Source organism: Crocodylus siamensis, chromosome 5 (assembly GCF_052110815.1).
Source record: "Crocodylus siamensis isolate JL-2025a chromosome 5, ASM5211081v1, whole genome shotgun sequence".
NCBI classification, from domain to species: Eukaryota; Metazoa; Chordata; order Crocodylia; family Crocodylidae; genus Crocodylus; species Crocodylus siamensis.
Window position 1 is genome coordinate 148,797,542 of NC_143399.1, and position 19,175 is coordinate 148,816,716.

The following is a 19,175-nucleotide window of genomic DNA, read 5'->3' on the forward strand; positions in this document are numbered from 1 at the left end:
GAGGGGTGACTGACACAACCAATCCAGATAAAAGACTCTGAATAACAGGAACTATGAATATGAGTCTGCATCAACTGGGTGCAGACAGCAAAGCATTGTAGACTAGCATTTTTGGCCAGTTATAGCTTTCTTTATGTCATGAGTCTTCATTTCTAGATAAAATGTAGTTGCAGAAACTGAGGGTGAATAGTACACACATGTTGATCAAGATGGCCAGCAGAAAAGGGTGCTCAGCTTGAAGACAGGATACTTATTTAATGGATGAATTGTGGTCATAGCCTCTTCCAGCTACAAAAGCACAAGGTATTTCTATACATTTCCTATGTGGATTGGTGACTTTATTTTTTCCCAACCATTCCCAGAATGGTTTGGAAGAAACTAGTTCTAAACAATCTAAATTATTAACAAGTTATTAAATATATTATTACTTTCTATTAAAATAAATGCAAGAACATATATGCAGAAATGCTGTGTCCCCCAAATCCCACTATTATATTAGATGTGTAATGTTGGTGATATGCAAACCTCCTTATTACCCTACCGATAACTGCAGAAGAAAATGAAATGGTGGCATACTCTTCTCTGTTAGACAAGGGTCTGCCTTCTGTGTAAAGCACATGCTAACTATGCTCATTCTTATCCTTCAACCACAGAAAGATGGACTACCAATAATGTAGCTCTCTGTAAAGATACATTTTCAATGAGATGGGTTTCGGAGATCTAGGTTGGAGTTGAACAGGAGAAGATATAGGTTGGAACTGAACAGGAACAGTAATATTAAAATTGAGAAAAAAGCTCAAGTATATATTTAAAAAAACAAAACAATTGGCACTTACTCAGAGCTGTTTGAATATTCTTTTCACCATTCTTTACTTCTGTCAAAAACCCCTTCAAAAACTTTAAGCCTCTGTCAGGAAGGAACCAAAAATGCATATAATTTTTATTTCAAAAAGTAATTTTTGAGGCTGTATAATATAAGATCATAGTTCTAAGACATTTTAGCAACATATATGAATACAGTTGCCATGTTAGTGGCTTACTGAATTCCAGAGAGACAACACAAGATGAAGTCTCTTTTTTGGCCTACTCATAAGACAAAACTCAATGTAAGTAGCAATGCATATAGTGAGATGGATTTGTTAAAATCCGCTATCTCCCTCTCAATCCCTCATAAGGGCTGTCCTAAGCAAGCTGTACTGCAAGACAGCATAGGTAGAGGGTGCACGTGCCCCACCGACAGCTGACACTGATGTTGTCAGTAGGGCTGGTGCTCTCCCTGCCAAGGCTGCCGCCATTGGTGGCTTCTGTGGGTGCCTCCCCAGATTGAGGAGGCACCAGTCACTCATGCAAGACAGATTGTATGTTGTAGCTTTAGTCCCATCATTGACTCAAGAGGGCCAACACGAATAGTCAAGCATGATTATTTTGTCACTTGACTAGCAGAAAGAGTGCACTTAAATTATTTGCATGGCATGGAAATTTGAACCCAAGTTTGGACTAACTTGGGTGGCAAAGAAGCTTGCAAGAACTGCTTCCTACATTCAGCCAGCACTGGTGAATGATCTTGGTTACTTCTTAAAATTAAATTAAAGGTTAGGCATTTACCTTTTCAGCCACAAGAGGGCTTCTGTAGCAGAGTTTCTTATTTGTGCTACCTCGGCACTCACTTCGTGGAATATTATTTTCTGCAGAGTGTTGAACTCTTCTTTGTTGGTTATATATTTCTGATTTATTTTCTGAAGAAAAATGCAACAGAATTTATACTATTTTTTTTACATTTTATAAAGACAAAAAATTCTGTCCCTAATAAATAGCCCATTTGCCAGGCCTCTCATAAATAGCAAAAATTACGGTTCCTATACCAATTACTTGTAATATACATGGAGATACAGACGCCACATTTGAAGGAAAGGAATGGATGGGCCTTAACTATCACCTAGCACTTAAATAAGGAGCGGCAGCAACAGGCCATAAAACAGTCCCCCTCATCAACAAAGCTAACCGCACTTTTCATCAGCAAAGCTAACCACATTTTATTATGCATCAGCAGGTGCATGACAAACAGGTCTAAGGAAGTGATACTTCCCCTCTATGCGGCATTGGTCAGACCACAGTCGGAGTACTGCATCCAGTTTTGGACTTCAAGGAGGATGTTGATAAACTTGAGAGGGTCCAGGAGGGCCACTCATATGGTTAGGTGCTTACAGGACAAGTCCTATGAGGAGAGACTGAGGGACCTGGACCACTTCAGCCTCTGCGAGAGAAGGCTGAGAGGTGATCTTGGGGCCGCCTACAAATTCGTTAGGGGGACACAGCAAGGGATCGGAGATGCTCTGTTCACCAGAGCACCTCTTGGGGTAACAAGGAACAATGGTCCCAAACTGACAAAGAGCAGATTTAGGCTGGATATCAGGAAAAAACACTTCACGGTGAGGGTGGCCAAAATTTGGAATGAGCTTCCAAGGGCGGTGGTGCTCTCCCCTACCTTGGGGGTCTTTAAGAGAAGGCTGGATAGGCATCTGGCTGGGGTTATCTGACCCCAGCACTCTTTCCAGCCTATTCCGGGGGTTGGACTCAGTGAACTGTTGAGGTCCCTTCCGACCCTGTCATCTATGAATCTATAATTAACTTGATTTTCAGGCAGGGACGTCTGCTCAGAATCCTCCACCCAAAAGAAAAGCAACATAATACTGACAGCGGCTGGTGCAGCAGATTCTCTACTACAGAGGTACTCAACCTTTTGGCTCTGTGGGCCAGATGTATGGCATGGCACTTGTTCAAGGGTAGACCTGCAGGATCACTGCCCGCATCCCATACCCTCCCACTTGGATCCCACTTTGTCTGATCCATCGTGCAAGGCCGTGCCATCCATTCAGACGGCTTCCCACAGGTCTAGAAATTTGGCAGCAGGGGAGCAGCAATAAACACTGCCAAATTTTTGCACCTGTGCGGAGTCCTGTGGGTTGGATGACAAGACTCCACGGGCCACAGGTTGAGCACCCTTGCTGTATTAAAAGTCATCAGAACACTTAAATTTACGTTATTTTCATAAAGATGCTCATTTCAGACAATACCCTTTTAAAAAAAAGAGGTCAAAACAGGAAATAGGAGTTACTTTCACTCAGTACTATCTTTCCACTCCTTCTTGGTTTTTAAAACTTGTATGATCTATGCACTAGCTCAGTGTTAGCAGATATTACAATATCATGTAGTAGGGAAACTGAAAGTGAGATGAAAAAAAATAAAAGCTATTTAAATTATTACATCTCCTATTGAAATAAACCTAGATAGGAGCTAAACACCAAAGAATACCCTTTTGGAAGCATCAACACAGAATCACTGGGTAAATAAAAAAACTACTTACCTGGTATCATACTAGTCAACAACTACATTCTGTTCCCCATTAAAAGTTTAACTTTTTAAGCACCTCTTAAAGCTTTGGATCAAAGAAAAATTCAGAACCAGATTCTCAGCTGGTGTAAGTCACTATTGGTTGTACCATCTGAGGGATCTGGTCCTTAATGGTTTAGCTGCCTTCTACTTAAAGAAGGATGTTTTATTTTTAGCCTATACGATGAACAAAGGTTTAGTAGCTACTGCCTGATTGTATACCTTAAAATCCTTTCAGTTCAGAATCAGAGCACATGGACACACAACATTAACTATAAATTGGATTTTATTCCTTAGTAAAACTGGAGCAGACAACACATCCTTATATCAGCATAGGTCACTACATTCCAAATTTTAAAAAGTTACCCCTACATAAGCAAGGAGTAACTATACACGTATGTTAGTTACACCAGCATATACTGGTCTTGTGTCTGCTCTCCCAGTCAAATGTCATCCTAGGTAGCCATTTGCTCAAAGGACACCAGATCTCTTGCTCAGGCACTGTCATGGTGTGTACTGGGACAGTGGATCATGTGTCTGCTCCTAATGACAAAGCAAAATGGAAGGTGACTTACTGTATAATAATTGTGAGATACGTCCAAATCCAAGGTCATATGCACAGGCTGTTAAACTACACTATCTAAAATGCTGTATATCTGAGAATCTCTTAGAATTTAAAAATTCTGGATACATGGAAAAAAATGACTGTGTGGAAAAAAGGTAGTGCGTGCTTTTAGAACAAACTTTGCATCTGTTTCAGCATTCTGACCTGGCAGACAAGAGTGTTAGGCTGATATTACAAAACCTCCTAATACAAACTTTCACAACAAATTCCTACATAATCAATGTGCCTAATCTACTTCTATATCCTTCAAGCATACCACATTCTTGCTTCCCTTGTATACAAATTGCTTCAGTTTGGCTAAACGCCTGCACCCAAAGACACTGGTAGTTAGTTATATTTACCCATTTGGGCGGTTTAATCTTATGGAGAACAGCAAAGCTCTGTCCGATTTTGTTTACAAATCAGTGCTAGAAATTACTGTTACCTTGATATTACCGACAAAATCCATTTTAACAGGAGCAAAGACTGTTGGTCCAAGTTTGTCTAGAAGAAAAAGGAAACATATTAAAATTTTCCAGTGCCGTATCTCCACAACATCCATTTCTTTGTTCTCTAACAGCTTTTCTGAATGGAACCTCCCCCACAAACAAAACAAAAAACCCAAACCCATAGAAAGGAGTAAATCTTTTTCTTTTAGAATAGGACCAAAACTCCAAAGCCAAAATGTAGCCCACATACTGCAGCTCTACTGTTTGAGATAGACAGTGCAGAGGGACCTCACATTGCTGATGAAGTGCAGAGGCTATATGTCTGTGGTGGCACTTGCACGTGCCATGTGGAAGATGTCCCGGGAAGGGCCAAAGTTAGAGTTCGGCAGCTAAGAGGATCTAATAGTTAAGGCATGAAAAAAAAACCCGACAGTAGTGGTTGTGTTGAATTTCCATGACATTCCATACACTCCTGTTGTGCTGAAGAAAAGGATTGTTAGTTCCTCTCCTATAAATCCTGATACTTATTCAGTGAGCAAAGTACATTTGTGATGGGTCCAGGATGAGAAGAGACCAGCAATTATATAGAACAGACTTCTACATACACACACACACGAGTAAATTAAGGTGCCCTTTTCAACAATATTTATATGATATTAACTGAGTAAAGAAGTGAATTCTCTTAATGAGTGTCTTCATGCATGCTCTGGGGTTTGTGGGGGGTGAGCGGGAGAGCAGGGAGGCTTTAATTAAAGTGGCTCTCGGAAGCTGCTGTAATCAAAGCACCCACAACAGCTCACGTATTCAGCATCCTGAGCTTCAAAATGGCAGCAGGGGTGCTTTAACTAAAACTCATTTGACAAGCTTTAAAGTGCCCCCACCACCATTTTGAAGTGCGGGGATGCTGAATACACATGACATCGAGGCTGTCAGAGCTGCTTCAACGTGCTCTAATTAGAACATGTCAAAACCGGCATTGTATAGGTGCCTAATGAGCCTAAGCATGACTTCAACCATTATTAGGCCACCAGGCAAAGAGCATTCATGGCTTAAATGGATGCACTTGCCACAACAAAAGCAAGTAACTGCTTACCCAAGACTGGCACTATTGCATAACATGATTGCAGAAATTCCTCTGTGGGTATGCCATCATCCTCTTGAAGTTCAATATCGCTAAACCTAGAGATTCCATTACAAACAAAGATATCACTACTTTAAATATTGCCATTCATGCAATTTGAGAGAAATTACATTACATATCTGCTTCATGTGAATGAAGCAAATTATACACTTATTGAGTCACTGGCATAAACAAGTTCCATTTACTTCACTGCCAGCTTCAGCTACTGGTGAATGCAGCCCAGTAGACTGCAAATATAAATAAACGTCTTTGATCAGAATGGTAGGTTGCAACCTGGAAGACAACCATAATTAAACTATCTGTGATAAACTGGTCTCTCTATTGGGATAAAAATTTCTCCTTATCCTAATTAATGGCTAATTTCTTAGAGTTCAATTATTGCTGCCAGATATTCTTGCAAAGAAAAACCAGTTCTATTTTAAATAGGAATGAAGAGAGACAAAAAATCCACATGAAGTGGCATTTAAATGACAGGGCTCAACTACTAGACTGCCCTACTCCAACCATCACTATTACAAAAGTATTACATGGCCTGCATTATTATGGGCTGCATTACCTATTACTCATGACACTAAAGAAGGTAGGAAAATCCTCTTCCTTCTCCTCTTCCCAACCAGTTTCTTGCTGTAGCAACTCATTAACACTGTTACTCTCTGTGGGCAGCAACTTGGCTTCATCATCTTCTTTAATATCACCTTATATTTAAAAGGAATGGAAAAAATGGTTACTCTTGCTTCAACTATTGTTCTTTCAGATAGCTTGTGTCTTGTCCATTCTAGGGGTCTGCAAGCCCACCTCATTCTACTTGAAAAAGCTGTCACTAGCAGTGCCTGTTAGCACATGTACCCTGTGTTTCTTCAAGTCTCCAACAGAAACACTAAAAGGCAGTGCCACTTTAACCCTCTCTTAACCCTATGCCTTGGGGCTCATGGTAGTACTGGACTCCAAAGCAGATGGGAAGAAGGGTGGATTATGGACTAAACATGTCCAACATCTCAGAGAACTACAGGTAAAACAACCACTTAATTCTCTGGGCAATTGTATATGTCTGAAAACAGCAGCAATCAGTGGTGGGTGAAAATGGCAGCAACAGGAATCAGTGATGGAGAAGCAATGCTGAGGGAATCGTGGGTGAAGTAGCAGGGCACCAAGTTTGAGAAATGCTGCCATACTCTACTGTGTAACCTAATTGCTGGTCTGTTGTAATGATTTCCAAGCACCAAGGAATTGAAATAGTTTCTCCAAAAGAAGGGGAAGGACAAGGAAATTGGAGGCTGGTTGGTTTGCTGTTCTCAATGAAGCAGTCTAATACACTGCTTAAATGAATACAGATGCTGCTACCATGTGGCAGAAGAGGTGGCCTTCTACCTACATGCTGCAGAAAGACAGTATAAGTTGCAGGTTGTTTCCACTGCTCCTGCTGCTCTACTGGTGTGTATCATCACCCTTCAGACAGTATAAGGGAGCACTGTACAGAAACACTTGCTCGTCTCAGAAATGATGGAGCCATAAGGTGACTTGAGAAGCATGAGAGTTCAAAAGGAGCCAAGAGAGCTCAAAAGAATGCACTTCCTTGATGGGCACTGTTAGTGAAAACTTTCTGACTTGAATGTGCTGGATATGTGTGCATGTAGAGTGAAAAATGTGTGGACACCTCACTCTAAGGACATCTCAGCTGCTAAATGATATCAGTCATCTGATTTGGATGTTATTTGCCATTCATTTCATCTTACCCTACACAATGTCATATTGAAAAAAATTAGTTAGAACGCATAGCTCTACTGACCTCTACACCCGGGGTTTTACACAAGTGCTAGCCAATGCCAGTCACAAACTGGACTATTTAGCGACACAAGCTGGAAGAACACAAAAGGAATGCAACAAAAGAGTTGTCTGTTTGTGAAATATAAAAATTGAAAACATGCTGAAAACATGCTGACAGCATTTGCCTACAATACCCACCCCGACGTAGGAGGTATTGACCCTAATAATAAAATGTTTATGGCATTATGGAAAAAAAGGATGGTAGGGCTGAGTGGTCCTGCCATAGGAACTGCAAGACTAGCCAATCCCAAGGAAAAAGTTTTCAGCTGAAATCTGTTGCACGGCTAATAATTTCTAGGTTAATGGAAACTAAATCCAGAGAAAGTGTACAGACTGGGTTCAAAATAAACTGAAGGTGAACAGGAGACAGCAAAGGGAATTCTAGAAAGCAAGAGTGTTACTTAAATATTTGTGATGGACACAGCATAACTCCACACCTGAGTACCTCTTGGTATACACCCTCTTGCATAAATGTATTCTAAGGGAAACCCTAGTCCAGTCAACAAAATGAGAAATCAAATATAATTACTTCTAAATAATAGAAGTGGAACACTTTAGAGTACAAGATAGAATCCAACAGTGATTTACAATTCTCCTTTTGTACAGTCTTTTCTCACCCACATTATGCAATACTGTCTTAAGTTTTATTCAATGTCTGAAATAACTTAAAAATGAAACAATAAAAACACACGGAGCTGTCCTATGCTTCTAACATGCTGGGCCTTGATATTTGAAAAGATGTTGAAAAGGCTTTAGGGAGATGAAAATGTCTATAAAATGTGTGTCTAAAGAACAAAAGCTTTGCCAGACTGCACTACCTCTCATGTCTATCTTGCCTCTGAAAGAGTTATACATAGCTCAAGGGAGCACTTTAGTCTTGGTAACCATTCAATTCTTGATCTCTTTATTAAGGCTACCAACAAGGGTGTGATATAAACTAAACTTTGGTTGTCTTGTTCTAACATGCTCAGCTCCTTCTGGAAAGAGAGATACCCACAGGCCTTAAAAGGGAAAAGTATAGATCAGAACGGTAGGTGTGGTAGGGACCTCAGAAAGTCATTTAATCCAGCCTCCTGCTCAGGACAGGACTGCCCCCAGCTAAGCCATCCTAGTCAAGTATCTGCCTAACTTGCTCTTGAAAACATTCAAAGATGGAGATTCCATATACATTTACCTGTCAAATTCTTTTCTACGTGGTCTTGATCTGAAATATCACAGTTCCCTCCATCAGTTTTTGTGTGTAAGGGCATCAGATTTTTAATCAGGGCATGTTCATGGTGATTAGCTTCTGTCTTTAAGGAGCCATTTTCACAGCTGTTCAGTTCTATCTGTCTGTAGGGATTAAATAAAGTACATATTCAAACCAATGTGTAAAATATATTACTTGGCTTGAACAAGTTTCTTCATGCATAACTGCACACAGCAATATGAGAAAATGAAATCAAAATGTAGGCTGTTAAGATTGGTGTGAGGACAATACTGGTCTAAAATGAACTGACTGAAGTCTGCAAAATAGTAAAGATAAAGAAAAAGGCATAAAAAGGGACAGGGACCATCCCAGTTGGTTTAAAAGTAGAGTTAAATGAAGAGAATGTGGCTAAGACAGAGTTCCCTGGCTATGGCACTAACGATATTGTTTGTTTTTTTCTCACCCAGATCTGCTCCTCAGGAATCACACTGCTAACACGTAGAAGTGGAAGACAAAGATAGGGGAGAGAGGATTAAAGAGATAAGCATGATGCCTACTTTGTTCCCTGTATCAGAAGTCTTTAAGAGGGGTTGTGGTGAGGTTTCTGGTAAGTAGCCAACAGAAGAAAATAGGGAAAAATGTGAGCCAGATGAGAGGGGAATGCTATTTGCTATCTTCATTTTAAGATGCATCATTTGCATCACTACAGTTTGATATTGTAAACAGCAGATATAAGCAGGGTAGTAAGATGAAATGAAAGAGGCAGACATAACCAAAAAGACTATGTAATTCTTTAAAAAAGCTGTAATGCAAAGAGCAAAGTTATAATGTACCTTTCTGTTGTGCTGCAGCTAGAGGTAACAGAATGTTTCACCTATAAGACAGAAAAAAATTACCTTTCAAAGCAAAGCAACATTTTGGGTTTCTCAAACTTCTCAGTGCATTAAAAGAAAGCTGAACACGTGCTCACCTGTTTCACTGAAATGGGGCCTATAAAAACAGTCCAGCAAAATGCATACTGGAGTCACAACCTGAAAAATATCTGGCCTCCCTTTTGCAGACAGATCTAAAAAGCTAATTAATAAATACTGAGGGAGAAGCTAATCCATTGGCCAATACATTGCTTGTCTCCACAAACCTAACCAATGCAGTGATGTGAGATGATGAACAAACAAATCCACCATTTCAAAAGACCCTAGTGAAAGGCTGGGTTATGGAAAAAGGAAATCATCCTGCTGGGTACATGCTATAAAATAAACCTTGCGCACTTCAGCTGAATAGCAACACATCCGTTCCTGCCTGCACCCTCATCTGCTGTTAACCAGGATTGTTGCTCCAATTTGAATATTTTTTCTGTGGATTGAGAACTCCAGACATGATGATGAGGTCATTTTTAAAAATTCATACTAGACTTCCATAGCAGGTTAGCCTGACATATAGTCATATTTTCTTGGGACATGGATATTTGAGAGTGGATCCATTTTTGAGTATTACTGATTAAAAAGTCTATCCAACCACTGAATGCAAGTGATTGGTCACTGAGATAACCTTTAAAAAGAGTCTTACTTCACCTTAAATCCTCACTTTACCTGCACCAGGACTTTACTTGTGGATAGTCATGAGTCAAATCCAAGGCTAAAATCCTTAACTCTGCACTTCCACAATTACTTTGATGCAAGAAAGACATTTTGCTTTCAGACCTGAGTCTGGCAGCTGAGACTATGCAAGCTTACCTTGTTTGATTTGGGAACTGCCAAATGTGGAGATCCTGGTGGAGTGCGATGTAGTAACTCAGAAGTGAAGGCTGCATTTGCAATCTGCATACATTCTTCAAGAGTCTTCAGGAAGGTGTTACATGTTGATTTCAACAGTGCTCTCATATCGATTCCATTCTGTGAAATAGCCAGATTGAAAATCTCTTTATTTCCCTTAAAAAAAACCACTATTTCAGAAAGTTTGACCTTTAGAAAATCTACCACCACAGCAGCCACATTTCTTTAATCAGAGGAAGCCCAGTATTTTTGAAGAACTTAAAGTAATACCGCTGCTCAGAGCAATGACAGCAAACACTAACAGGATTTCATTATCTAAAAACATTCTTCTGCTATCAACCTCTTGCCCTACGAATCTGAATATGAAGTATTTCAACAGCAACATTTGCCTGACTTATCCCCATAGCCAAGTATGTTAACTACTTGCCCTAGTGTGTTCAACATTAGCACAACTAGAGGATACCATGATGAAGGAATAAAAATCTGACAAGTGAAATGGGTAGCATAGAGCCAACTTGAGTTAGGATAATTTTGGTACAAATATGTTAACCCAAGTCACTGCAATTGAACAATGTGAAGAACAAAACCCCATTCTTTGTGTAAATCACCATTTTTAGATGGAACTAAAAAATATGTTATGATGGTGGACTGCTCTTAAGTTAACCCCTTCAGCTGCAAGTTCTGGGGAGGCCGGTTTTTCCACAACAAATTGAAAGAATTTAATTTAACCAGGAAAGCAGGCTAATCATGGGCAGGCGATATCCACCACTACTGCTACACAAACAGATCCACAGCAATGGCTTCATCCAGGATGCCTACTCAGGCAGTTTAGGCACTAACATCTAACTTTCAGTGAGCTCAATCTGCTTGTCCTGCACCCTGGAAACAAACTGCTTTCTGGGAGGCATCGTAGAAGGTAAAACTGCAACACCACACCTACTTTCCAACTACATCGAAATCCTTCCACTTCCATATACCTCAGACTGAGAAATGCACATGTTCCATCAGATGGCTGTTCTCAATGGCAACAGCTGCTTCTGCTGGAAAGAGATACCTCTGGAACACAAACTGGTTAAAATGCTGATCCTCATTATAAAAGATAATCAGCAAGTTTCTTCCTTCAGTATAGTTTCACTGTGACCCTGATGTTGCCTCTTAACCTTTCAGGGTTCCAGCTAATAGAACAGAGTGGACTGAAACAGAATGTTAATTGAGGCTGGAGAGCAGGCTAATCAAGGCCAGGTGATATGCACTTCTATTCTGCCTTTTTATGAAGCATGCACAAGGTCAATGACACCAAGAAATGAACGGTCTGAGGCACTGCTATCCTGATCGCAGTGACTGCAGATGACCCAAGTACTAGCCAGCATAACAGATGTTTTGATCACCAGAACACATGGCAATGTGGTATTTTATGATACAAAAATCTAGTGCTTGGATAGGATACTCTATTTCTTTTATGCATTCACCAGGAGAGTCAGTGTCATGTTAAAAAAGCAGAGTTACAATCTTCCTAATGTCATTATGGGCAGAATCTGTAAGGCAATGAGGCTGGAAGGGCAATTTTAGAGAGCTCAGCACATCGCGGGAGTGTTTTACATAAAACAAAGCTGTACCTCGGTTTCTGATACACCAGAAATGCTAGCTTCCTTAGTTTTATCTACTTGCTGAACGAGGAGGTCACAATACAGTCTAAGTTCTGACATTTTGGTTTTCAAGGCTTCAGTGTTTTCCGTAAATTCTAAAAACGAAACAAAAAAAGTTGGATTTATTTTCTCAGTCTTTCAGTAGATGTTCTGAAAAGTTAATACAATTTCAATCCAGTTTAACTTGGTCAGTCAATATTCAAGATGCTCTCTATCAGTTCCAATGTGTCACATTTAAAACCAAGGTAGCTATAAATTCATTTTATGACAGGTGGAAGAGTATGTCCCTTGAAAATTAACCAGCATACACAGCAATAGTGCATTCTACCTCAGCTGTTAATATTAAACACAAACATACTACAAAGAGTCTCAAGTAAAAGATGTCTGAATCATAAGTCTTTATTCAAGTAATAAGTCCTTGTACATCATGAAGTTCCTATTTGTTAAGTAGACTTAGATACAAACAATTATATTGTCAATTATGCTGGCATAGATCTTTTCTTGTAAACTATACAAGAAAATGGAAATAGATTTTAACAAAGAAAGATCAACTTAATATATTTCATGATGATAATTCTGGACCAGAATGCCTGAAAGCTAATTTAATTTTGTTGAGTGAAAGGATCTGAAGAATTGCAAACATATCACTAATATTTTATCTGTGACAGCATACCACATTATGGATTTCCTTGTGTTTTTTATCATTTGTTGTTTCAAACTTGCATTGCATTGCAAATTTGCATTATCCAGAGTCAGTCCGAACTGGTAAATGCATACCCAATGCACTGCATAACAAGAGCACAAAAGGTTTGGGTGGGGATGGGGAAGTGGCACTTCTCACCTTATCAGGAGCTAACACAGGAAGAGACAAATTAGCTGCCAGGACCCCAGACTTACTAATGTCACTATCTGCTTTAACACCTTCAGAGCAGCAAGGGAGCTTGGCATATTAACTCAGTGTGGCCATGCATTGGGTCTCATGCTACAATTCATGGACAAAACCATTCAATAACAAGGAGAATTTCCACCTGACTGGTTCCTGCCAGCATCAAGAGAGACCAGCCACCAGGAGGGAAGAAGATGCTGCCAAACTTGACACAGTCAGATCTTGAACTCTTAGCACTGGCATGTGCCTCAGAAAAATTAATTTTCAAAGCATGTGCATTCCTAACTTAATTGGCACGTGGCACTAGATGAGTACAGATAGAGACCACAGAACCCATTCGGTCAGGTAGAGACTGGAGGGAATGGGTTTAAGCAATGGGAGCCAGAGAGAGGAAGGGCTGAGAAACTGGTTGCAGGGCCTAAGTAATTGGACCACAGGCTCCTAATGACAAGAGAAGTGTCAGCAACTAGGGAGTCTATATCTAAGTAACTCAGATCTAGGTGGTTAAACCCAAGAGACCTAAAGACACGTAGGATTTGATATCTCGTACATGTCAAATCCGGACCAAACCTGTCGAACCCAAGCTGTTAGAAGTAATGTCTTAATACTATTTAGGTTCCTCAAGTGATCTGATGTTCAGAGGTGATTAAATCCTGTTGTCCAGGATTTAATCAGTTGTTCAGACACTGGCATTTTACCATCCCTAGTTATATAACTCTTAATATATACGGTGAGAAAGAAAACATGTAAATAGTCCAGAAGGTCAGAAGTGCTCAGTACTGAGAGGGAAGTCCATGCCTTTTTCTTTCTGTGTCCTACTGTCTGTCAGACAAGCCTTGGCAGTTCCGAGGGCAACCAGCCACTTTTGTCTCTCAGCTGCACTTCTTGCTTTCAGATAGAAGCACTGTTCTCCAGGAATAATCAGATCCATCCGAGTATTATCTGCAGAATGAACTAAGAACAACACACATTTTAAGACATGGCATTAGACACTTCCCCTTGAGTGAAAAAAATCGTTTTCTTCTCACTCACCCAAACTTCAACAGAAAAACAGCAGGAAAATTTGAATTCAGACTTAAGGATAGAGGAGTAGTTACTGCCCAGTTTGCCACTTTGCAGTCCATATTAGCAAACTAAACTGCCAGCCTCTGGGGGGAAGGATACTTCAGCCCATGAAAGAGAAACTTGTTAATACTTTACTCTCAAGGGAAGATTTAAGTAGACCCTTCTTTCTGTGGTTCAAAGAAGAAATTACAATGCTATTCCTTCATATAGATTACCTCTTATATTGTGGATTTATAGTCCTTCTCAAGGTATTGTTACCCATTACACTTAGCACATACTAACTGCAATTACAATGCTAGAGTCCAAGCAGTGAAGTACATGCTAAGTATCATCCTGGCATAGTAAAGTAGGCCTTGTCCAGTGAGGAGTATCTCCAGATTGTATTACCTAACATGTGTTGAGTTAACAGTGGACTGCCCCATGAAGGTAATACAATGAGAAGGGGGCAGACAGGTCAACAAAGCTATTTGTTGGGTCCCAGCCCCCACCCCTACTGCACTAGCACCCTGTCAGTTCAAGGCTCCTATGTGGCAGAGGCTGTGGGAGCACTGGCATGTCACAGGAGCTGGTCCCAGCCCTTGTTTGAACTGATTTCTATGCAGTGTGGGGAGTGGGACTAGCTTCTCTGCTGTGTGGGTGTCACTCCCAGCCTCTGCACCACAACAGAGCCTTGAACTGGCTCTGGTGGGATCCCAGGCCGGGGACTGATTTTCAGTCTCAGCCCTGGGATCCCATCAGAGCCAATTCAAGCCTCAAGTGAGATATGATGATGTACATTTAGACTGTAGTAAGCAGTGACAAGTGGGTTCTATTGTTCCTCGGTTACCTTGAATTTCACACACGGCCATTTGAATGCTTCCCTTACAGCCTTTCCAGGCATCTTCCCGAGAGTCATAATATGACAAGATACCTCCACAGAGAAGAAACCATCGAGGCTGCCAGCCTGCAAAAGAAACAACATTGCATTTCTTCAGCAATCTGAGTTCCAGAAAACCTGCCCTTTCTTTAGCCCAGGAAGCTGTACAACTGGAATCCGAACAAGAGATGCTCCGGCTGGTTAAAAGAGCAGTTAAAAATCTGCATGGAAATCAAATGTCCACAAAGGCCCCCCCTTGGTGGAATGGCTGCAATGTCTTTCTTGAAGCCCAGTTGGAGTTATAAGATCCCGCTGAGCTGTCAAACATGCGATAATTAGCAACACTTAGTAAGTAGTTACTCCTCTTCCACAACCAAATAACTCAATGTCCCACCCCTATTCTGACTCCCCTCTTCTCACTCCCCCACAAAATCGCTGTGGCAGCCTTGACCCTGGGCTCCCCATCTTATACTGTAAGGAGGAAGAGAAAAATATATTATACTATCATTAAAGGAAATTTAAAAAAAACTCCTTTAAAATAATGAAAGCAATGCTTGGTTTTCAAAGAATTGGAATTTTAGAGAATACTTCTAAACTTCTCCAATCTCGTCCCATCCAGGCAGGTTCAGTCTTCTTTCAATACAACTAATATTTCCTCAAGTCACTGTCAAATGCTCGCCAGCAATGTCAGACGTGGAGAGGGTTCACATCTATCTCTTTGCCCATTTCTTAATCACAGTAGTCCCAAGCCACATTTCTGTCCACGCTGCTGCCTGACCTTAAGACCTCAACTATAACTTCAAGAGACATTTTGAAAAAAAACCAGAACGGAGCTAATGATAACAGTTATCTCCTTTATTTCCAATATAGAAAGAAAAAACATCAGTGATGTAGGAGAGAAGGAGGACAACAGTTAGTAGAAGAAATTCTCTTCTATTAATATCAAGCTGAAGATAAATTTGGTCAGTCAAATATAACAAAGAGTTGATACTCAAGCTGTCCTGTTCTTTTTTCCAGAAAATTGAAGCACCAGTCAAACAAGAGCTGCATAAGCTACACTGACAGCCAACACACAAAAATCCACTTACCAAAAATTTACAGTGATACTACAGGCAAAAAGAAGTGCATAGATTCATATTTTGGGTCCATCCTACAGTATCAGGCCAGCCTGCTTAAATGGCAGCTCATAAGAGGGGGAAAAAACAACTTCACACAAACAGAGCAGATTAAACTGATATTAGTTTTCTTAAGTTTCTAAAGTTTTCCAGAGTATTCTAAATTACTGTAAAAGTCATTTGAAGTTTGAGGTAGCCTGCTATTTATGGACAGCCTCCTCTTTTTATTTGAAAGACCTTGGTAGCCAAATCAACAATTTTTTTTTTAAAGATGTAAGAGAAAAGAGAAACATTACAAGGAATTTCTGATTTCAGACATCTTGCAGTAAGGTAGTGATAATTCAGCACAGAGTAACACTTAATTGTAGCAGAGCCTTGGTAGCATGTACATGATCACTTAAATAATCCACCACCCAACAGTCAAGACATGCTTCTAATTCAGACCAGCAAGTTTCTTTGGGTAAATCTGATATCTTTTATTAGACCAACACAAATAGTTAGAAAAAATTTTCTTAGCAAGCTTTCAGGTATAAGTACCCTTTCTCAGGCTGAGGAAGCGTCTGCAGTTGGTATGTCCTCTTCCTGGATGGAATAAATAGTAAACAAAGATTTTTTTCTAACTATTTGAGTTGGTCTAATAAAAGACATCAGATTTACCCAAAGAACCTTGTCTGCTTATGTCCTTAGACCAATACAGCTACAGCCTATATACCTCTAATTCAGACTGGTGCTCCTACTGCTTCTCATAAACATCTTCAGTTATGTTCTTTGTCACTTACAATATCAACTGAGTAAACTGACAGGCTGCCGATCTACTCTGCATCATACAGACAGCTCTCCCTCTACCTCAGTTGGAAAAGCCTGGTTAAAATGAATTTTAAATAAGATGTTTTGCTATCTATTCCTTCCCCACAAAAACTTACCAGCCTTGGTGAAATTAGATGCTGATTTACCCTTCCAGCAGATGGGTCCCAATACAGAATGACAATTCTCACTACACAGAATCAAACAGCATGCAGAATGTACTTTCAGAACAGAGCTATGACTGCTACATGGAGAGTTACTTAGGAAAAAAATAAAAAAACCCAACATGTCTATTCTCAGATCAGCTAGTGAAATAGAAAACTATTCTTATTCTTTTCCCATCTTCTTAAGAAAGGAAAAATGATTCAGGTATTTCCAGGATAGTAATGGCGTATTGTATGGAATCCCATGGCACCCTTGAAAGGATCTCAAGGCACCTTAGAGTGCCATTGCACCTTGGTTAACAATCACTGGTTTAGACTGCCATGGCTTCAATACAACAGTGAGGCAGGGACAGTCCCAGTAATTTTTGGGAAGCTTGTATATGGCTTTTGCTTGATTTAGATGCAACTAAACCCCTGGCCCATGGGCCAAATTTGGCCCTCAGCACCCTTTCATCCAGCCCACATGGCTGCCCATGGGCTTACAGGAAGTCCCACAGGACCGTTGCCCTGTACATTAGATTGGGCATGCAGGACAGTTGCAAACCCAACCCCAGCCCTGTGTGATGGGGGATGATGCGGAGCCCCTGGAGCCTAATCCCATTAAGCAGGGTGAGGCAGAGGCTCTGCAGGGCCCTGGGGCTGATGTGGGGTTAGACCCAGGCAGGAGTCAGCAGCATGCAGGGCCCAATCTGGTCCACCTTTGGAAAACAATCATTTAAATTGTTAGAGTGGAAGAGCTTGAGAGCTCGGACACTTTTTGGAGAGCCTGGATTTCTCTAGCCTCAATCAAATTTTAAGCCTGGATAAGGAGCAGATGCTGAAGCGACTGCACTCCAGTGAACTAACAGGAGAAAAAAACTGAAGGATGTATTGAGAGTCATTTAGATTTGTCACCTGCCTTTGATACCACTAACCAAAAGATTTCATTGTGAACCATTTGCACCCATGGTATATGACACTATTAATTTCCTTTTGAGGTTCCAGAGGGATGTTTTGGGTAGCTACTCTCACCAGCCACCAGTGACATCCATGCCTTCACCCACTTGTTCCAGGTAAGCCACATATTACATGCAATATGATGACCAAGGATCCAGGTTTTCCATTTCCCATAGAAAAACCCGCATTTTCCCCTTTAAAGGAGAAAAATCCAGTTTCCTCTTTGAAGCAGGAAACCATGATTTTCCTCTTGCAGCCTGGCAGGGTTCCAGCCTGCAAGGAGATGCTTAGGGATGGAGGGAGTGCATTTGGAGGCACGGTTACATGTGAGTGTGTGTATGCACACACACATGGGCAGCAATACAAATAAGCAAATAAGTCTATGGGGTGGGGGACAACTGCCCAGGCACATCCACTGGCAACACGGGGGGTGGGGGAGGGGAGGAGGTTGGAGAGAGGCACAGGGGATACGTGCCCCACTACATTTCTGCACTGACAGCACAAAGGGCACGGGTCCCTTTGGGTCAGGTGTGGGTCACACTGCCAGGGCTGGGGAGTGCACGCAAGTGAACGTGCACCCCCTGAGCATGGCAGTGTACCACCTGTGAGCAGGCACTGCCGACACTGCCAGCAGCGCCTGCAGGTGGTCGCCACTCACCACCTCAACACCAACGGCATCTGTGGGTGGTCTGCAAAAACTGCTGGCTACTGCCGATGGCATCTGTGGGTGGTCGCCAACCACCAGTTGGCATTCGCCACGCCCCCTGCCACCAACAGCGCCATATATACCATATGTAAAACAGGCGAAAGAATCTTCCTACTTTATACAGCATTGTAGCGTCTCATTTGGAGTTCTGTGTCTAGTTTTGGGCTTTACGCTTAGAGAAAGATGTGAACCAATTGGAGAAAGTCCAGAGGAGAGCAACAAAAGTGATCAGAGGTCTCAAAAACATGATCTATGCAGAAAGGCTGGGTATGTTTAGTTTAGAGAGGTTAAGACTCAAGGGAACCATGGCAAGAAATATATATGTTAGACATTAGGAAAAACTTGCCAACTGGCAGAACAGTTAAACAATGGAGTAGACTACCTAGGGAGCTCGTTGAATCAATGGAATTTTTAAACAGGGTTGGAAGTTTTAACTGTTACAGATGCCTATACACGTGCAGTGAGGCTGCTCTGACGCGCTGTAATTACAGCATGTTGGAACAGACTCAATTACTCAAGTCTGCTGAAGCGTGGTAATTACTGCACTCCAGCAGACTCCAGGCGCACGTGTCAGCATCCCTGCGTGGGGGCGCTTTAACTAATGCTCATTCGACGACCTTTAGTTAAA

General features: G+C 41.1%; 1 protein-coding gene across 1 annotated transcript in view; it reads right to left on the reverse strand.

The window, feature by feature from the left end:
• PLEKHA8 (pleckstrin homology domain containing A8) overlaps nucleotides 1-19,175 on the reverse strand; it is a 43,891-nt gene that overhangs the window by 14,616 nt on the left and 10,100 nt on the right. Inside the window, exons 2-12 of the mRNA XM_090046640.1 lie at nucleotides 14,793-14,909; nucleotides 13,700-13,855; nucleotides 11,986-12,110; nucleotides 10,331-10,489; nucleotides 9,431-9,471; nucleotides 8,583-8,740; nucleotides 6,141-6,279; nucleotides 5,537-5,622; nucleotides 4,440-4,498; nucleotides 1,606-1,736; nucleotides 837-907 (exon numbers count right to left, since the gene is read on the reverse strand). Coding sequence (XP_089902766.1) covers nucleotides 837-907; nucleotides 1,606-1,736; nucleotides 4,440-4,498; nucleotides 5,537-5,622; nucleotides 6,141-6,279; nucleotides 8,583-8,740; nucleotides 9,431-9,471; nucleotides 10,331-10,489; nucleotides 11,986-12,110; nucleotides 13,700-13,855; nucleotides 14,793-14,909 — 1,242 coding nt within the window. The remainder of the gene's footprint in view (nucleotides 1-836; nucleotides 908-1,605; nucleotides 1,737-4,439; nucleotides 4,499-5,536; nucleotides 5,623-6,140; nucleotides 6,280-8,582; nucleotides 8,741-9,430; nucleotides 9,472-10,330; nucleotides 10,490-11,985; nucleotides 12,111-13,699; nucleotides 13,856-14,792; nucleotides 14,910-19,175) is intronic.